Genomic DNA, 21,152 nt, shown 5'->3' with positions numbered 1-21,152 from the left:
TCTGCCAGTCTTTGTTGATTATTTACGAAATGGATTCTGCAATCAACAGATGTTCTTTACCAGAACCAATAAATGACTTCTAACCCAGACCAAACAACTTTCACACATAAATGAGTGGATAACTAGCATTTAAAACTGGATTTTTGTCAGCTGAAGATCATTTATCTTAAGATAGCTTCTATGGTCGCAGTGAGATGTCTTAAAACAGCTTCTTTGGTTATTTAGTAATTTCTTCAGAAACAGCTGTTATGGTTGGCTGGTATTTGCTTAAATAGAGTAAACAACATCTAAAATCAGTGAATAATCTCTTCAAATATCTTCTATGGTTGATGGTAGTCTCCTAAAAAACAGTGTTTGTGGTTGGTGGGTAATAGTGTCTATTGTTGTTGGGTAATCTCTTGGTTGGTGGGTAATAGTGTCTATTGTTGGTGGGTAATCTCTTTGTTGGTTGGTAATAGTTTCTGTTGTTGGTGGGTAATATCTTGATTGGTGGGTAATAGTGTCTATTGTTGGTGGGTAATCTCTTTGTTGGTTGGTTGGTAATAATTTCTATTGTTGTTGGGTAATCTCTTGGTTGGTTGGTCATAGTTTCTGTTGTTGGTGGGTAATCTCTTGGTTGGTTGGTAATAGTTTCTGTTGTTGATTGGGAATCACTTGCTTGGTTGGTAATAGTGTCTATTGTTGTTGGGTAATCTCTTGGTTGGTTGGTAATAGTTTCTATTGTTGTTGGGTAATCCCTTGGTTGGTTGGTAATAGTGTCTATTGTTGTTGGGTAATCTCTTGGTTGGTTGGTAATAGTTTCTATTGTTGGTGGGTAATCTCTTGGTTGGTTGGTCATAGTTTCTGTTGTTGGTGGGTAATCTCTTGGTTAGTTGGTAATAGTTTCTGTTGTTGGTGGGTAATCCCTTGGTTGGTTGGTAATAGTGTCTATTGTTGGTGGGTAATCCCTTGGTTGGTTGGTAATAGTGTCTATTGTTGGTGGGTAATCTCTTGGTTGGTTGGTAATAGTGTCTATTGTTGGTTGGTAATCTCTTGGTTAGTTGGTAATAGTTTCTGTTGTTGGTGGGTAATCCCTTGGTTGGTTGGTAATAGTTTCTATTGTTGGTGGGTGATCTCTTGGTTGGTTGGTAATAGTTTCTATTGTTGGTGGGTAATCTCTTGGTTGGTGGGTAATAGTGTCTATTGTTGGTGGGTAATCTCTTGGTTGGTTGGTAATAGTGTCTATTGTTGTTGGATAATCTCTTGGTTGGTTGGTAATAGTGTCTATTGTTGGTGGGTAATCTCTTGGTTGGTTGGTAATAGTTTCTGTTGTTGGTGGGTAATATCTTGATTGGTGGGTAATAGTGTCTATTGTTGGTGGGTAATCTCTTTGTTGGTTGGTTGGTAATAATTTCTATTGTTGTTGGGTAATCTCTTGGTTGGTTGGTCATAGTTTCTGTTGTTGGTGGGTAATCTCTTGGTTGGTTGGTAATAGTGTCTATTGTTGGTTGGTAATCTCTTGGTTGGTTGGTTGGTAATATTTTCTATTGTTGGTGGGTAATCTCTTGGTTGGTTGGTAATAGTTTCTATTGTTGGTGGGTAATCTCTTTGTTGGTTGGTTGGTAATAATTTCTATTGTTGTTGGGTAATCTCTTGGTTGGTTGGTCATAGTTTCTGTTGTTGGTGGGTAATCTCTTGGTTGGTTGGTAATAGTGTCTATTGTTGGTTGGTAATCTCTTGGTTGGTTGGTTGGTAATATTTTCTATTGTTGGTGGGTAATCTCTTGGTTGGTTGGTAATAGTTTCTATTGTTGGTGGGTAATCTCTTAGTTGGTTGGTAATAGTGTCTATTGTTGGTGGGTAATCTCTTGGTTGGTGGGTAATAGTGTCTATTGTTGGTGGGTAATCTCTTGGTTGGTTGGTAATAGTTTCTATTGTTGGTGGGTAATTTCTTGTAATAGTTTCAATGGCAGTAGGGTAATCTCTTAAGAATAATGTCTGGTTTTAAGCTAATCTTTCAAAAGTGGTGTTTGGTGGGTGATTGCTGAAAAACAGAGTTTATGGTGGATAATCTCTTAAAATTGCTTCTAAAGTCATCCTGTGGTCAGACTTCTGGTTGAACATGAATAGATTTTGGGTCAGCTGCCTGGCAATATGCACCTGCGTTGACACAACTTGTTCTGTTATTGTTGTGGAATAGATTAAGTTTAATTGGAAAACAAAAAAAACAAACAAACACACACAAAAAACAACAAAAAGAAGAAAAAAATTCAATCATTATTATACAATAATTTTCGTAACAAAAATAGTGTTTTCACAATCCTAGGATTAAGAAACAATGTGAATTGGAAAATTATCAGGGGATAAAGCTCCTGGTAAGCGTCGAACTTGTCAACTCTTTGCCTGACGAATACAGTCGCATTCAACTGAGACTCTCGTCAACGCGTAGCAACCGCTCTATAAACAATATGGCGGTCTTGATTTAAAGATTTTACTGACACGGCGGAAAGGCATACATGTCAGGATATTGTCGAACTGTGACTGTTATTTGGATTATATACTAATTTCCTGTCATGGATAGAGGTAAAAGCTTTATTAATATTGACGAACAGAACATCTTAATTTCCCATACGCTAGTGTCGCATACAGCAGGTGCTCGTTTACAGCTTATGATTAATTGAGAGACATCTGTATAAATTATTAATGACGACTCTCATCTCGCTGTGTGGTTTTGTGGTGTTGTCATATCAGTAGTAATAATTAATGAGTTTTGATGGTAGTTTTGTTGGGTAATTGTTATGAAATCGCATAATAAATAACAAATTAATTCAACAGATCAGCAATGTCTGAAGTTAATAACACACAGGTATCACGTGCAATATTAATCAAGCATTGTTTGGTTGGAAATTAATTTTTTTATGATTTAGTCAAAGAGGCTTAATTATGTCACCACCGACTGTTATACAATCTACTAGAGGTGCTAATGTAGCATCCACTAAACTGGCAAAAATTTCAATGGAAGATACTTAAAAAATCACTGGTAAATAAACGGGAAAGTGCCCTGTTATATATGGAAAATTGAGGGGCAAAACAAATTGTATAATAAAATGAGTTTTTACATCATGTAGGATGAAACTGCAAATGTAACAGTAAATATAGTGCATCTGTAACAGCTTTAGTCAGTGCTACAAGGAAAAAGAAATGTCTGATACTCAAATGTTATTTATTTATTTATTTCATTGTATGATAAAATGTCAGATTTGGAATCAGGTAAAAAAAACCCAAAAAAACAGGAAACATTACCTTTTGATTAAAACTTCTCACATAAAATATATATTGATGTTATATGTACATATATATCCATCATTAAGTGGTCCTGAGAACTCCATACAGTAAGTCTCTGTCCCTGATTAGTGTTTCTTTATCAAACCTTCGTTTGTTGTTATTACATTTCTTTGTATACTTATGTTGATGCAGTTACCATTAAATGGACCTTTTTAAGTGTTGAGTGCAATGAATTTAGGGTTTTAGTATTCAAATGTTGTCTATACATGCTAAATAATGCTAAGATATACAAATACAGAATTATTATAATTTCATTATCAGTGGAACACACACACAAAAAAAACAGTGATAGTGTACATTGGACCTGGAATGATTTGCTAAAAAAAAAAAAAAAACCAATAGAGAAATAACTTGATTTGCTTTTTATTTTCATCTAGGGAGACTGAATCTGGAGGCTTTAGCCGAGGAGGAAGATGAGGAAGAAGTGGAAAACACAAAACGGGTAGGACTTTTCACTGCTTATCTACCGATAGGAAATGCTACTGATGATGCAGTGTCATGTGATCTGTGATACAGTGAAGTATTGTGACAGCTACCTTAACGATAAAATGAAACAAAGGGAAATCACAAGCATTTTGGTTACTCTATCATACATGTCAGTTACACCTAGCTGGAGATCAGTAGATTTTGATATTAATACGGTTTTGAAATAAAGTTTAGAAATATAAGTTTGTATTACAGGATAGTTCGGATGATTCAGACAGTTCAGGGGATGAGGAACCAGATCCGTCAGCCAGACGGGAGCCAAACAAGTTTGATAATCTCTGTGACGGGGTTCTCAACTCTATGGCACTCGTTCATGGATCCATAAGAGAGGTATTTTCATTATCGTTATGTTTGTGAATAAATCATTACTGTATGTGTATACACTGCATTTATATTTAGTGTGTGTAATATACATTTAAAATAGAGGATGGCCGGCCCCATTGATTCTATATATATCTTACTTGTACATATAGGATATATAAATTACATCAACATCAGCATCTGCATGCTCAGACAGACCTATTTTGCACTGTTGGGAAGAGTATCAAAATTGTTAAAAAGTTAACTGCTTACTTGTTTTAATCTAATGACAGTTGTACAAAAATCATATGATTTATAACAGAGACTTTGTCCTTGTTGCTATTACTTGATCTTTGTGGGAAAAAAGAAAATTATCCACTGGCTCATTCTTTGGGATTGGTTCATATTTGCTTCTTCTGTTACCACCTAGTTGTGATTTATTCTTATCTTTTAGTGTGTAGTACACAATTTGACATGACATCATTAGTTTATGTGTTAAAATGTCTACAGCTGCTGGATATGAAGGATGAGATGCTGAAACATGCCTTACCCCCAACACTGCTGATCAAACTGGCCACCATCACGGGGAAAGTATTCAGAAGGTCAGTCATGCACACACCCAATTTAATTTTTCACTACCTAAGTAGGTTTGAAAGGATTTTACTATGATAACATACTCCTACTCTAGGAAATAATCAGGTTTTATGAGTAGAAGTGATGCTTGAAGAGCAAGGCTTTTTGTTGATTATTGGTTCATAATTTGGCTCTACATGGATACTAGTGTAAAGTTGGTCATTGTTTTCTAAATACCTCCATTGAGGATAAACCCAGGCCGTCCAGTTAACTAGTCTTGATTGGTGAAATGCAATTTTCCAGAGCCAGATCAGTTTAAAAAAACAGCCATTATGTTACCAAGGTTACGTATCCAAAACATGGCATGAGATTAAAATGTTATGGGAAGTTTTACTTTTCATCTTGCCTTATTTGGCTACATTGCTGAATACCTGTTGAAATCAGTGATAAGTTCGGTTCATCAGTTTTATTTTCTTTTTGCCTTACACAGCAATTTTTCAACCAGTATCCAGTCTGGGAAATATCAGTATTGGATTGCTTCAGTACTTTAGGTTGGTTGTAGTTTGGATGGACCTTGTTAAGTTAAATTTACAGTTAAATTGATGTCACCATTTTAATTTACAGTATTAGTGACCTGAATATGCCAGTGAATGAACTAGTCCGTTTAGTGCATGTGTACTCCACCCCTTGGGAGGAAAAGAGTACTGCACTAAAGAAACTCCATGAAGATTATGAGAGTAAGCAGAGACAACTCAACATTGCCATCAAACGTCTTCAACTCGTGGATGCACATGTAAGATTTATCTTATGAATTAATGAACTGGAATGTTTAATAAAAGGAATTTTAAAGATAACTGATAAAAAAAGTCTGAAATTTTTACACATTTGCTTGTTTGTGTCAAAAGTTTCAGTTTCCCATACTTTCGAGCAATTTGAATGAAAGGGAGGCCTTTTAAGAAGAATTTTTTTATGAGTTTAAATCCTGAATTTTTCGTTTACAATGTCTATATGTTGTTTTTCAGTCTAAAAGAATTGCAAGAGAGAAAAGAATAATGAACTGGGAGAAATTGTTTGCCAAGATAATGAGCAACAAAGGACATGGAAGGAGATGGAAGTTCCTGATAGAAACCATCAAACAGAAAGCTCAGCTTGGGTGAGTACTGATACTGGAGGGTTTCATAATGTTAATAGAATATTGGTCCTGTTGATAGGTACTGATGCTGGGGGTTCCATAATGTTAATAGAATATTGGTCCTGTTGATAGGTACTGATGCTGGGGGTTCCATAATGTTAATAGAATATTGGTCCTGTTGATAAGTACTGATACTGGGGGTTTCATAATGTTAATAGTATATTGGTCCTGTTGTTAAGTACTGATACTGGGGGTTTCATAATGTTAATAGAATATTGGTCCTGTTGTTAAGTACTGATACTGGAGGGTTTCATAGAATATTGGTCCTGTTGTTAAGTACTGATACTGGAGGGTTTCATAGAATATTGGTCCTGTTGATAGGTACTGATACTGGGGGTTTCATAATGTTAATAGAATATTGGTCCTGTTGTTAAGTACTGATACTGGGGGTTTCATAATGTTAATAGAATATTGGTCCTGTTGTTAAGTACTGATACTGGAGGGTTTCATAGAATATTGGTCCTGTTGATAGGTACTGATACTGGGGGTTTCATAATGTTAATAGAATATTGGTCCTGTTGTTAAGTACTGATACTGGAGGGTTTCATAGAATATTGGTCCTGTTGATAGGTACTGATACTGGGGGTTTCATAATGTTAATAGAATATTGGTCCTGTTGTTAAGTACTGATACTGGGGGTTTCACGATGTTACTGGTCCTTTTTAACAGTCTTGTGATTGAATAGGAAAGTAAAAAGTAAAATATTTTGAATTAAATCAAATTATCTAAATTGAACACTGCTGGCCAGCATTTGATTTTAATAAACAAAAGGATAGGTAAACTGTGGGACATGGTTGTATAAGATAAAATGTTGGACATATTTGTACATGATGTAATGTTGGACATAGTTGTACAGGGTCTGGTGTGGGACATAGTCATACATGGTATACTGTGGGACCTAGTTGTACAGGGTCTGATGTGGGACCTAGTTGTACAGGGTCTGATGTGGGACATAGTTGTACAGGGTCTGATGTGGGACATAGTTGTACAGAGTCTGATGTGGGACATAGTTGTACAGGGTTTGATGTGGGACATAGTTGTACAGGGTCTGATGTGGGACATAGTTGTACAGGGTCTGATGTGGGACATAGTTGTACAGGGTCTGATGTGGGACCTAGTTGTACAGGGTCTGATGTGGGACATAGTTGTACAGGGTCTGATGTGGGACATAGTTGTACAGAGTCTGATGTGGGACATAGTTATACAGGGTCTGATGTGGGACATAGTTGAGGGTCTGATGTGGGACATAGTTGTACAGGGTCTGATGTGGGACCTAGTTGTACAGGGTCTGATGTGGGACATAGTTGTACAGGGTCTGATGTGGGACATAGTTGTACAGAGTCTGATGTGGGACATAGTTGTACAGGGTCTGATGTTGAGACATTATCCTACATAGTGTAATGTGGAATATTCTTGTTTCATGGTATAAGGGTAGGATATTTAAGGACATCACAGGTCATACCATAACATACTTCTCTCATTGTTGACAGACTTGAACACGTACAAGAGTACTCAAAAGCGTTAGAGGAGAGCTCTGATGAGGAAGGTGAAGATGATGAAATGCCCATAAAGTTGAACAGACATGATGATGGAGCTGACAGTGATAAACTATCAGTAAGTATCTGGTTATGTCTTGTTTGATCTAGTCTGCCCAGCTGTTTAAATGACAGTGATAATCAGTAAGTATCTGGTTATTTCTTGTTTGGTTTAGTCTACCCAGCTGTTTAAATGACAGTGATAATCAGTATGTATCTGGTTATTCCTTGTTTGGTTTAGTCTACCCAGCTGTTTAAATGACAGTGATAATCAGTAAGTATCTGGTTATTCCTTGTTTGGTTTAGTCTACCCAGCTGTTTAAATGACAGTGATAATCAGTATGTATCTGGTTATGTCTTGTTTGGTTTAGTCTACCCAGCTGTTTAAATGACAGTGATAATCAGTAAGTATCTGGTTATTCCTTGTTTGGTTTAGTCTACCCAGCTGTTTAAATGACAGTGATAATCAGTATGTATCTGGTTATTCCTTGTTTGGTTTAGTCTACCCTGCTGTTTAAATGACAGTGATAATCAGTATGTATCTTGTGATTTCTTGTTTAAGTCTGCCCAGCTGTTTAAATAACAGTGATAATCAGTATGTATCAGGTTATTTCTTGTTTGATGTAGTCTACCCAGCTGTGACAGCGATGTAGAGGTATCCATTTTACTAATCACTTAGCTTTAATGGTATAATTTAAATTGAAAATCTCCATTTCTGAAGATATTGGGTGGAAAATTGAAGTAAGATTCTAGGTATTTCTGATGCTTAGGTTATATTACTTAATATACATAATATCTAGATCAATGCATTGTCCAGAAATTTGTAGTGATGTGATATTGTGTCTTCAGGATTTGGAGGAGGAAGAGGCTGAGGAAGGGGTAGCAGAGGAAGAGAGTGAAAAAGCTGAAACACCAGCAGAAGAGGGTGAGGAGGAGGAGGAAGAAAAAGAAGATAAAGAGACCAAAGAAGAGACAGAAGGTGCAAACAGCCGTGTTGGAACACCAAAGGTAGGTAACTCTCAAGATAGGGCACCAACAACTAGAACTCTTTTAACAGATAAAACAGTTTAGGTTCCAGCAAATTTTATTAGGTTTTCAGTTGATTCTTACAATCAAACCAATCACTGTGTAAGCATCAATGATCAGCCCTGTCAAAAACAATGGCAGGAATCACACATTTTATTGAGCCCCGGCGTGATCGGATTGTAAAGAAACAGGTTCCAGAAGCCTGTATGATGATACCTGATGTCCTCTGTTTACCTTTTTTGTCACCTGATTGTTTACAGAAAGTGAGATTTGCCGATGAGGAGAAGGTGGAACCTACGAAGGAGGTGTCTACATGGACTCACGAGCCTCAGTATGATAACTTCCTGTTTATGCGAGTGTTTACTCCTACCGGACTGGATCAGAAGGACATCAAATGTATGATCCAATATGGAGCAAAAACCCACAAAACAGCACGACTTGACCCAGAGGATTCGGAGGTCAAAGTAAGTAGCAATGATTATCTGTACATTTATGTATAAGGCTTTCCACTCATATATCAAATTTTCAAAATTGATTCAGTTTTTTCAAATTGAAGAATTTCCATAATTGGTATCTTTTAGTGGTTTTATCTTTCCAGTTTAGATAAAATGTCTTATTTCACATCGTATAGTCTCTGATTTCTGCTACTGTACAGCCATTAGTTCAGTAAAATTCTCCTGACTTTTATCTCTTACTCTATAAATCTATCTTTTATCCATTTAATCTCCTAGCTTTTATGTTTCATTCTTTAAATCCATCTCGTATTCTATAAATCTCCTTCAATTTTGTCACAGGCCCCAGCTGAACAACCCAAGCCAAAAGCGAAGGGTCTCATTGGATCTAAAGGGAAAGCATTACAAGGTGAGATAATTGTGTCTTGTCTGTACCTGTCAACTTCTCACAAATCTAATCTTCAAGTTTATAAGGTGTTACTCAATATGTTCCTTCTTACAATGTATGTAAAAATATTTTGACAACAAAATATACCCCACACAAGATAAACTATGTACATTCAAAACATATTACCTTATTTTAGGATATGAGGTAAAAACCATGGAAATTGAACTAAGTGTACAATCTATAACCTTGACTGTATTTATCCAGTAATAAAGCCATGTCTGGTAATAAGCCCACCTTTATCTATTGTTTTTTTCAGAAGAATCACAAACAAATCTTATTTGACTGTCCTGTAATAAGCCCACTTCCTAAATTCAAGTCAGAATACAATTATTTGAGGACTAAAAATTTTAAAAAATGAATTGATAGTGGTAGACTGTAAATTAAATTATTTTTAAAATCATTACAGTTTCATTGCTTCTGTCACCAAAGTGTCTTCACTAGTTACATGTCAGAACCTTAATTCCTATTAAGATTGATAAGTGTTTGTTGATATAAAACATATATTTGTATGTGTATTTCTAAGTCGGTGACTGTATCATGTTGTGTTTTAAGAAAGAGATTTCAATCACCTGTCCTACTGTATGAGGATATAAGAAAAGTATTTTCTGTTAAGTTTAGGTTTATTTTCTCCATATCCTTCCGTTTACCATCCTTTTTGTGTGTTGGTTGAAATATTGTGAAATCCTTTCCAGCAATGTTACAGAAAATCAGATCATTTATATCCTGACATGAAATGCAACTGTTATGCTTTTCACTTTATAACTAAGAGGCATGGGATCAAAGACAGAAATGTTTATGTGAACAAGGAATCAGTGATACTAGTTTTATTCTATTTCAACAATCCAATAGGCAGATAAATGTCACACAAATTAGAACTCTTCTGTTTTGGAGACACAACACAGATGTCAGCAACTCTGTGCCTTAACATGTATTTCATTCTTACAAATTATCCTCATTTCATTGTATTCTTGTTATTTTGATTTACAGAAACAGAATCAGGTACATAGATACTACCAATAGTATATTCTGTTTTCCTCCCATATGGGTTGCCATACTTAGCTTTTTCATCACCTCTCCTTCATTCATCATTATATAACCTGTTCCCTATATAGAATAACATTTTTCTCCCTAATGTTTACAGGCTTCCTGGTGATATGGTCTGGTGATTTTATCTGTTATATACTGTCTATATAAATATACATCAATCAAACTTGGGTGTATATATATCTTTAACTTGTAAATACATTGTGCATCGGTAAGATAATTAAAACAATTGCTTGAAGATGGCCACTAGGCCTGAAAATGTTAGCAAACGACTGTGTTGATTTCATTTTTTTACATATATTTTGTATTTTCTCCTTCTGGTTCAGCAAAACATGCAAGTTATGAATGTTCCTAATATACTAACACAAAAAATATCAAAGAATATAAAAAATAAGAAAATCTAAAAACGGAGTTAAAAGTTTACTGTTTTGAGAGTTTATGGGGTATAAACCTGTGTGTGTATACAAGAATGCAGAACTTTGGAGATTCTGTCTACACTTAATTTGTTCTTGATGGAAGTGTGTTTATTTTTATTTGGACTGATAAATTAGAATATCTCATCATTATTAAAACATTTCAAGAAGAGATGTAGTTAAATCAGTCACTCATTTTGAAAATTCTAATTCTAATGAACTAGTTATTGGCATGAAACAATTTCAAAAGTAACACTTTCACTCAAAAGTCTGGCAAAAACCACTTCATTACATTTTTAAGAGTTTGAATTTTGATAGCTGATGTTTTCTTACCCCACTCTAAGTTTAGAGGGAGATTCCTGATGGGTCCACTCCATTTACATTTCTAGCTGGTATCCTTATCCATTTCATTTCTGGGAATAAACATGATCCAAACTAAACATTATATTTAAAAATTCTAACAATGTACTAACATGAATAGAAACTGTTAAACTTGGTCTTTAGTTGTATATTACTGGGGAGGTTCTCAAGGATTACTGTATATAACATGAGGCTTTAATTGATAAACACATGTATATATTCCTGTTTTTTGGTGATTGTGTATAATATAATTTGTACACTCCACTAACTACTAATATAATATAGGTATTGGGGAGTACAGTAGCTGTTGGGATGGGGATGGAGGGAGTACTGTAAGAATTGGAAGATAAGAGGGGTTGGTTCAGACCAAGAAAAGGGAGCACTGTAGTTAGGTAAGGTTGTGGGGGGGGGGGGGGGGGGGGGGGGGAGGAGCAGGGGGTGGGTGTTCATTACCAAGAAAGGGAGTATTGTATGAATTGGTTGGGAAGGGGAGTGGGAGAAGTTCAGAGTTCAAGGAAGGGAGTACTGTAGGAATGGTAGAGGGGGTCATTACCAAGGAAGGGAGTACTGTAGGAATGGTAGAGGGGGTCATTACCAAGGAAGGGAGTATTGTAGGAATTGTAGAGGGGGTCATTACCAAGGAAGGGAGTATTGTAGGAATTGTAGAGGGGGTCATTACCAAGGAAGGGAGTATTGTAGGAATTGTAGAGGGGGTCATTACCAAGGAAGGGAGTACTGTAGGAATTGTTCAGGTGTTCAGGGAGGGGAGAGGGTAGGGGGTCAGAACAAGACTAACAGTACTGTGGGTTCACAATCCATATCTGACTGTTCCTAATCATATACCATTATTATCATTATGATATTTATGTCTTTTAAGAATAAAATGAATCATTCTCATTGACTCTGTAGATGTCATGTCTGCTAGAATTTGGCTTCTGATTTTGTTGGTAGTCGTGTGTTGGATGTATCGCCTTTGATTCAGACGTTGCTCAGCAGGCATGTTTGTCATTGTGTGTTGGATGTATCGCCTTTGACTCAGACGTTGCTCAGCAGGCATGTTTGTCATTGTGTGTTGGATGTATCGCCTTTGATTCAGACGTTGCTTGGCAGGCATGTTTGTCATGGTTTTATGATAGATAGCATGTTACACCTGGTGATATTTTAGTCCCGTTTCCTCAGTATTCCGCATGAAATCAAATCTCTTACTGTATGCATTGAAATACTTTACAAAAACCAAATTCGTTCTATGTAGTGTTTCACCTGTGCGTGATTTAAGCACATTTGAATAGATACTAGCATTGCAAAATTTGTTACCTTTGAAAACATCACTTACATCTATGTAGACTTTGGTGAATTCAATGATACAAAGATTGAACTCTGTTATCATTTATATCTTGTGTATGAAATGAGTTGTACCGTTTAAAATAGTTTCCTGTGGTTTTTAAAAGAGAAAGTGAGTATGTGACTTTATAAAATACTTCATGGCAAGAATGTTTAGATAATTTTGGATAGAGACTGGACAGGTGTGAGATGGACAATACTAATCCTATAAAAAGTTTTACAATTTGTAATATTTTGTTTAGATTCTCTACAGAAAAAGAAAAAAGCGGAAGAGAAGGCCACAAAATCAAGGTATCATTTGTTTTTACATTCAAGTCAAAGGTTTGATTACATGTACAGACCTTATATATAACTGATTTTTGAAGAAAAATCATTTACTAAAATTGATTTGCATATTCAATTTTTCAAACATAAAATTGATTTAATTCCAATGTATAATTCATACTTATTGAAAATTTGTGTTTGAGACTAAAACTCAAGTTTCTTATACCCTGATTCTGTTGTTGTACAACAGGACACAGAGCCCATAGTTCTGTTCTATCTAATGTAGATAAAAAAACATTTTCTTGTTCAACCTCAAATCTGAATTTAACTTTTGTAGGTTTGAGGAGATGTCCTTTGACCTCCCAGAAGAGGTTCCAGATGGAGTGTGGACAAAACCCACCAAAGAGGAACCTCAGAACATACAAGTGTCTGTACATGTGGGTCCCCAGGAGGAAATATTTGCCATGGCAACCATAGACATGGAGGATATCAAGGCATTGGTAAATTTGATATCTTCTGGTCTGCTTTGATAGCAATGACTTGACTTGAATCTCTATCGTGAGAACATCAAAGAAAATACTGACAAAATTAAATTTAATGAAATTAGGGTAAAATATGAACAAAAAAGCACAGAGACTCCTGAAACAGTACAGGGAGAATAAGACCAGGTGTTGTCGAAGAGTAAGCATCTTTTGCTTCATCAACTACACCCAACGTGTAAACCTTAGTCAATTCAAGTAAGTAATGTTACATTTTGAAATGAGAACAAGGTATACAACAACAGAACCAACAGGCAAACTAACCAGCATCAAACACATCCATCTTCATATTGAACAAAGTGAGAGAATATTTCTGATGGCTGTAAACTTCCCCAATTTTCATCAACATGTGTCTACCAAAAGCTGTCCATTTTGGTGTTGTTGTAAATGTGTATTAGACATATTGATTCATTGTCTTATTGACATAGTTATTGCCCTTTGTATATTTAGAATATTGATATTTGTTTGGATCAATCCTTTTGATTTTCTTTCTTTCTTACTATTGGACATGATGTTCAATGAAATACAGAGTTATTGCCCTTTGTGTATTTAGAGCATTAAAAATTCAATTGTTTATGTACATGTAAATATATGTCATCATCTCATATTACTGGATTTAATATAACGAACATTGAAAATTTAATTTCTGGATGTGATGCTCGAATCTAGAAAATAGAAATAGTATGATGTACAGAGATGCAGGGCAGTAAGAAAATTGGATATAACATCTTGTAAATACAAAAAACCCACCTAATTAATGATGATATCTTGGCCATTTCCCCATCAGAATTTGAAAGAAGTATACCTACCTGAGCCCCATGGAGATGATGATGTCCCTACTACCCCCAGGGGCCGCGGAGGGCGCAGTGATGTAGGGGACTTTGACTCACTGTCTGATGATGTTGAGATCAGTCTGCCTGGAGAGGATGTAAAGAAACAGCCAGAACCTGTATCAAATGAACTAGTTAAAGATATTGAAGCTGTTCCATTCCCCTTGCTATCAGTAAATCCTGCTAAAGGTGACTCCATGCACGCGTCATGTGGCACACTTCCTCTTGTCATGTACATAGGCAAGCGTCTTAAGCCTCAGGAATTCAATAGGCAGTGTGGTGAGTTAATTCATCTTTATACTGATTAATCTGATATTAAGTCTAAGAAATCTCCAAATTCGTTCACATGGTTAAAAGATGATGTTACACAACTGTGACTTTGAATTTACAAATTACAAAATATTATTTATCCTCTTAGTGCAAATCAGTCTCCTACAATCAAAGAATATTGCCATGTTTTTAGAGAGGGAACCTGTACATAACATAACCCCTCACAATGAATGTTAGGAAAGGATATAGAAATGTTCCTTTAAGTGACATCACACTTATCATTGTCAGCACTTAAGCGGCTTTATTCCTTACGGGACATTGATCAAACATCACACAATTATAATGGACCATTTAACCTTGGACAATTTCAAGTTTCAGAGATATCGAGTCTAGGTCAAGGTCACCATTACAATTTTCATAAAATTCTTATCAGCCTCCAAGCAACTACATTTCTTAACAGATTTGATCAAACTTAGCACAATTATACAAGACCACATTATCTTGGACAAGTTTTAGTTAAAAAAAAAGTTACATATTTTAGAAAATCCTTTTCAGTGTTCTACCAGCTTTATTTCTGGAGGGATTTTGATCAAACATCAAATGTTGTTAAAGGAGTCTCAGGTTGGAGTTTAAGTGTTGTAAGGTCAAAGTTAAAGTCTCCTCTACTATTTTTAGAAGAACCTAGCCAATACTCAAGTGACTTCTTTCCTTGGAAGCAAATTGATCAAATTTACACAATTTGCCATTTTTTTTTATAGTGCTTAAGCTAAGATGGAATCTTCAGGGAATTTGTATTATCTGCGATGCCTTGTTTATATTTTCTGGTTTTTATTTTTCTATGTGATGATAGTGATATCATTGAATATTTCAGGAACAATGACCTTGAACTCTTTGGTATTTGACATGACTGGTATTGACCTTGATACCTGGAGAAAAGAAGATCTTAATAAAGAGATGAGGGATCAGGCTAGTTCAGCCCTTCACTTGACCCCAGAACCTCCAAAGGAGCCAACACCCCCTCCCCCACCCCCGAAGGAACCAACTCCCCCACCCCCAAAGGAGCCTACACCACCTCCTCCTAAAGAGCCAACTCCACCACCTCCTCCCAAGGAGCCTACCCCTGAACCAAAGGAGGTTTGTAACAACAAACACTACATTATCATCATTTCTAGATAAAGATAATATTTTGTTATACGATGTGTCCTCATTATGGCTTGACATTTCCAGCATGACATATTGGCCTGGAAACTTAAGAAAGGTTATAGAATGTTGTATAATTTTCCAACTACAGTAAAATATAAAATCTCTGTTCGTAGATATCATCTAAACACACCATCGACAGCATCTCCACACACACCATCAAAGTGCTGGATCAATCTTTCTCAAATTTCCTATGTAGGTGCCCTATGATCCCTAGTTGTGCCCTTTTGATCTTGGGACTGATCACAAAAATAAGATTGCTGACATGCGGCCATCTTGAGTTTTGACGAACTCTAGAATTATGATTGCTTGTTTGTTTCAGGAAATGGTTACCAAGAGAGAATTTGACGAGATGATGGACAAACACAACAACGATTTACGTTACATACAAGAGGAGTATGAGTAGGTCTACACAGATATAGACAAGACTGATCCTTCAAACTAATGGCTTATAGCTTCAGACACCAGTGTAGTATAGCTTCAGTCTGAGAGTGTTAAAGGGTAGACAGAACTAGAGCAGAAATAGAGCTTGTAATATCAACTCTTACAGACCCTGGTTTGAACTTTTATCATACTTTGTTTGTGAGCTGATGTGTTGTACTGTTTGATCATAGGACATCTGTTTGGCATCTACTATGACATCTAAATAATGTTAGAGCTATCAAGTTTATAGAAATGAATGACCTTTATGTACTAGATACTCTTGTCAGAAGATCTAAACATCTTTTGTAGAGAAAAAAGCGTCTTGTGATATTTAAACAGTAGCTTCCTAAGAGTTAAAACTATGCAGATCATTAAAGGTCATTAAAATTGTCTTATTCTAGTAAAAAAGTATAAAATGATATTTATTCTGAACAGAAAGCGACTGCAACAGTTGACAGACAGTTTACAGTTGATGGAGGAAACACGATTCCAGATGCAAGAACAGTTGAAACAGCAACAACAACAACAGCAGCAACAGATACAGTACCATCAGCAGCAGTTGCTACAACAACAACATGCCCCTCGTCCCCAACAACGTCCTCTGTCTCAGGAAAGTCGTCGGTCAGCAAGTAGTGCCACGCGACGGGAAGCACAGCCACAGCCTCCACCTCTAGTCCCGCTCAATACTGCCTCCCCTACTATGGAGACCATGCCGGTTCCTCCCAGGTCTAGTCCAATGTAAGTTATACCAACAGCTGTTACTGGTAGCCTTCCTTACCATGGAGACCATGTCCACCCTCCCCAGGTCTAGTCCAATGTAAGTTATACCAACAGCTGTTACTGGTGGGCTTCCTTACCATGGAGACCATGTCCATACTACCCAGGTCTAGTCCAATGTAAGTTATACCAACAGCTGTTACTGGTAGTCTTCCTTACCATGGAGATCATGTCCATCCTCCCCAGGTCTGGTCCAATGTAAGTTATACCAACAGCTGTTACCGGTGGGCTTCCTTACCATGGAGGCCATGTCCATACTCCCCAGGTCTAGTCCAATGTAAGTTATACCAACAGCTGTTACTGGTGGGCTTCCTTACCATGGAGGCCATGTCCATCCTCCCCAGGTCTAGTCCAATGTAAGTTATACCAACAGCTGTTACTGGTGGCCTTCCTTACCATGGAGACCATGTCCATACTCCCCAGGTCTAGTCCAATGTAAGTTATACCAACAGCTGTTACTGGTGGCCTTCCTTACCATGGAGACCATGTCCATACTCCCCAGGTCTAGTCCAATGTAAGTTATACCAACAGCTGTTACCGGTGGCCTTCCTTACCATGGAGACCATGTCCATCCACCCCAGGTCTAGTCCAATGTAAGTTATACCAACAGCTGTTACTGGTGGCCTTCCTTACCATGGAGACCATGTCCATCCACCCCAGGTCTAGTCCAATGTAAGTTATACCAACAGCTGTTACTGGTGGCCTTCCTTACCATGGAGACCATGTCCATCCTCCCCAGGTCTAGTCCAATGTAAGTTATACCAACAGCTGTTACTGGTGGCCTTCCTTACCATGGAGACCATGTCCATCCACCCCAGGTCTAGTCCAATGTAAGTTATACCAACAGCTGTTACTGGTGGCCTTCCTCACCATGGAGACCATGTCCATCAACCCCAGGTCTAGTCCAATGTAAGTTATACCAACAGCTGTTACTGGTGGCCTTCCTTACCATGGAGACCATGTCCATCCTCCCCAGGTCTAGTCCAATGTAAGTTATACCAACAGCTGTTACTGGTGGGCTTCCTTACCATGGAGACCATGTCCACCCTCCCAAGGTCTAGTCCAATGTAAGTTATATCAACAGCTGTTACTAATGGCCTTCCTTACCATGGAGATCATGTCCATCCTCCCCAGGTCTAGTCCAATGTAAGTTATATCAACAGCTGTTACTGGTGAAATTCCTTACCATGGAGACCATGTCCATCCTCCCCAGGTCTAGTCCAATGTAAGTTATATCAACAGCTGTTACTGGTGGCCTTCCTTACCATGGAGACCATGTCCATCCACCCCAGGTCTAGTCCAATGTAAGTTATACCAACAGCTGGTACTGGTGGCCTTCCTTACCATGGAGACCATGTCCATCCTCCCCAGGTCTAGTCCAATGTAAGTTATACCAACAGCTGGTACTGGTGGCCTTCCTTACCATGGAGACCATGTCCATACTCCCCAGGTCTAGTCCAATGTAAGTTATACCAACAGCTGGTACTGGTGGGCTACCTTACCATGGAGACCATGTCCACCCTCCCCAGGTCTAGTCCAATGTAAGTTATACCAACTGCTGTTACTGGTGGGCTTCCTTACCTTGGAGACCATGTTCACCCTCCCCAGGTCTAGTCCAATGTAAGTTATATCAACAGCAGTTACTGGTGAAATTCCATACCATGGAGATCATGCCAGTTCCTCCCCAGGTCTAGTCTAACTTATACCAAGAGTAAGTAGTGATATAAGATGTTTCCATCAGTTACTGGTAGTGTCTGCTTTATGCCATGAATTTTGTTTTTCACTTTGAAATTCGCAATTTTCTAGGCGACCAGAGACTGCCCCAGATGCTAGAAAGTCTGTGCCAATGCCATCTGTACGTCGTACCAAACCTGCACGGCCATCTCGCCCCACCCCTCAACACTGGGGACCCGGCATACCAGAGGATGTGAGTAGCATATCTTTATTTAGTCAATAACATACTCAAAAAAATCTGTATGATTTCAGTCCTTATCAATTCTTGTCAATTCTTGCAATTTTAGCAGCTGATATATGGCTGATATATGGCAGGTATATGGCTGATATATGGCTGATATATGGCTGATATATGGCAGTAAACTTGTACATGACCACTTTCTTTAGAAGCAAATATTTGACCATTATTGTCATTGAAACCATCTTCAAATCTTAAAAATTCACACAATGTTGAATTCGTTTCTTTTTAATTTCCTAATATACATTTGTATCCTAACTTGAAATCTTTGTCACAAACTTGGGAGAAGATTTTTTTCCGACTACTTGAGATTTGTATCTGTCTCCCTTGAAAGTTTCTGGACCGACTGGCCTGGTTCGAGGAAGAGTCCAACAAGCATAAGGAGGAAATGGTCAACAAAATATCTAAACAGATCCAGGAGGACATCGAGAGGAAGCTAGCTGGTCAACACAAACTCAGCAAGAAGGAAGAGGAGATGTATGATGCACTTAAAGGTCAGTGGCTTAGATAGAGAGGTGAAAGGTCAAAGGTTAGGGTTGTGTTTATGTCAGTGACTTTAACAGAGGACTGAGTGAAAGGTCAAAGGCTAGTGTTTTGTTTATGTGAATGATTTTAACAGAGGACTGAGCGAAAGGTCATAGGCTAGAGTTGTGTTTATGTCAGTGACTTTAACAGAGGACTGAGTGAAAGGTCAAAGGCTATTGTTGTGTTTATGTCAATGACTTTTACAGAGGACTTAGATAAGGTCACAGGCTAGTATTTTATCTAGATTTTTGTTACAAAAATCCCTCTGATAATTTAGTTTGTCCAGACACCTCTTTTTAGGAAGTGTAAACTGTAGGCTAAATTATAAATTAAACTAATATCATGCTTTTTTTGTCAACTAAATGTTTTTTGTTTACAGACGTGAGTTTACCTGCTTTGTTTATGCCATACAAACGAGGTACCGTGTTCAACCCTAGAGCCCACCAGTACTTCCATCCTAATGGTAAGTAGCAATTAACATTCTTTTTTTGTAAATCTCTGATGGTATATGAACATTGAGGCTGGAATGAGAACTTTTGCTGCTGTTGTATTGGGCTATGTTTATAAAATAAAACCTCTATATGTACGGTATTTTTATTTACAGGATCCAGTGACTTACGATTGACCCAGCCACCGTCTATGATCCAGTTACCTCCCTTGCCTAATAAATCTGTATCCTTTGAAATCTTAAGGACCATTCTGTCACTGCTATATCATGGTACAACTGTTATTCATTAGATGACTAGTTATATAACCAATGCCATATCTGTAGATTGACTCACTGTAGATATTTCTGGTTACAATATTCTACTGTCTCTTTAGCATGATCAGTGCTCTTTGAGTATCATCACCATGTTGTAAACATCTTTCTACAAGGCTGTCCTGACTGTGACAGAAATACAAACACAATGTTACTGAATGATATTCACTTATTTATTGGTAAAAGCAGACATTTTAATCTCTATATCATGTTGTTATGTTGTTCAAATATCAAAATATCTTTTACATCTTTTTATGCCCTTTTACACTACAGTGTATGTTAGTTTAGTAAAAATTTCATTCTTATAAAGAAATATGAGTTTCAATTGATGCAGATTTTGTTTAATCAGTTTTGTTTTGCAGCATATGTCTTATCAAATTGAAATGTGTACATGAATTCTCCGTCTTCAACTACAGCATTTTCAGTATATAACTTATATATATTGACAGCTATGTCCCGTGTATATAGTTATGCACATGGACTTTTGGTCAATGTCTGCCAATAACTATGTGGTTTTATGATGATAGCTTATATAATACATTCTAATAATCTAATAGCTGTATGTGTAAATGTTTGTGTGTAATGTGTAAAAGTGTGTGTTTTTTTGTGTGAGTTATCCCCCTTTAGATATGATCTACTTCACTTTAGTCACCTCCAGAGAGAGCTTACATAGGTCCTGCCTGTTGTTTGATCATATTGACTTAGTACATGTTGTACTGACCATTGAATTAGGGCATGCTTCGAGTGGTGCCTGTATTGTATTATCGTCTCCACTGGAATAGTGTTCACTTATAGATTTAATGATTAGTAATCTTCCTTTTAAGTCATGGAATTTCCTTAACTCTCTCAGAAAATGTCAGTATTAAACCTGTTTGAGCTGAGTCGGAACTTTAACCGAGGTCAAGCTTGGCTGATGGAAAAGTACATCCAACAACAGGAGCCGGCAGAGAACACTCGGGGAATGGTCCCCATCACACCCGCACCAACAGCTGACAAAACAGGGTCAATGGATGGTCAGCAACAACCTGACATTGGTACCACCCAGATGAGTAATGTCGGCACCAGTAACGCAGATCAAGAGGTCGACCTGGAAATGTGA

At 37.3% G+C, this 21,152-nt stretch overlaps 1 protein-coding gene across 1 annotated transcript; it reads left to right on the top strand.

Annotated features, from left to right (window-relative positions):
* Positions 1-2,551: 2,551 nt before the first annotated feature.
* On the top strand, positions 2,552-21,152 carry LOC132565188 (protein piccolo-like). The gene is made up of 22 exons (XM_060229818.1): positions 2,552-2,561; positions 3,701-3,765; positions 4,005-4,139; positions 4,620-4,711; positions 5,307-5,475; positions 5,705-5,835; positions 7,365-7,488; positions 8,259-8,417; positions 8,696-8,893; positions 9,230-9,296; positions 10,323-10,334; positions 12,736-12,784; positions 13,095-13,257; positions 14,084-14,405; positions 15,268-15,530; positions 15,919-15,998; positions 16,455-16,757; positions 18,603-18,723; positions 19,103-19,262; positions 19,673-19,756; positions 19,898-19,965; positions 20,904-21,152. Exons 1-22 carry the CDS (start codon positions 2,552-2,554, stop codon positions 21,150-21,152), a joined length of 3,024 nt encoding a protein of 1,007 aa, XP_060085801.1.

The sequence above is a fragment of the Ylistrum balloti genome, unplaced genomic scaffold, assembly GCF_031769215.1.
Source record: "Ylistrum balloti isolate Yb309-2 unplaced genomic scaffold, AGI_CSIRO_Ybal_v1 Utg369700, whole genome shotgun sequence".
NCBI lineage: Eukaryota > Metazoa > Mollusca > Bivalvia > Pectinida > Pectinidae > Ylistrum > Ylistrum balloti.
The sequence above is the reverse complement of the archived record's forward strand: the minus strand, read 5'-3'. Positions and strand labels throughout refer to the sequence as shown.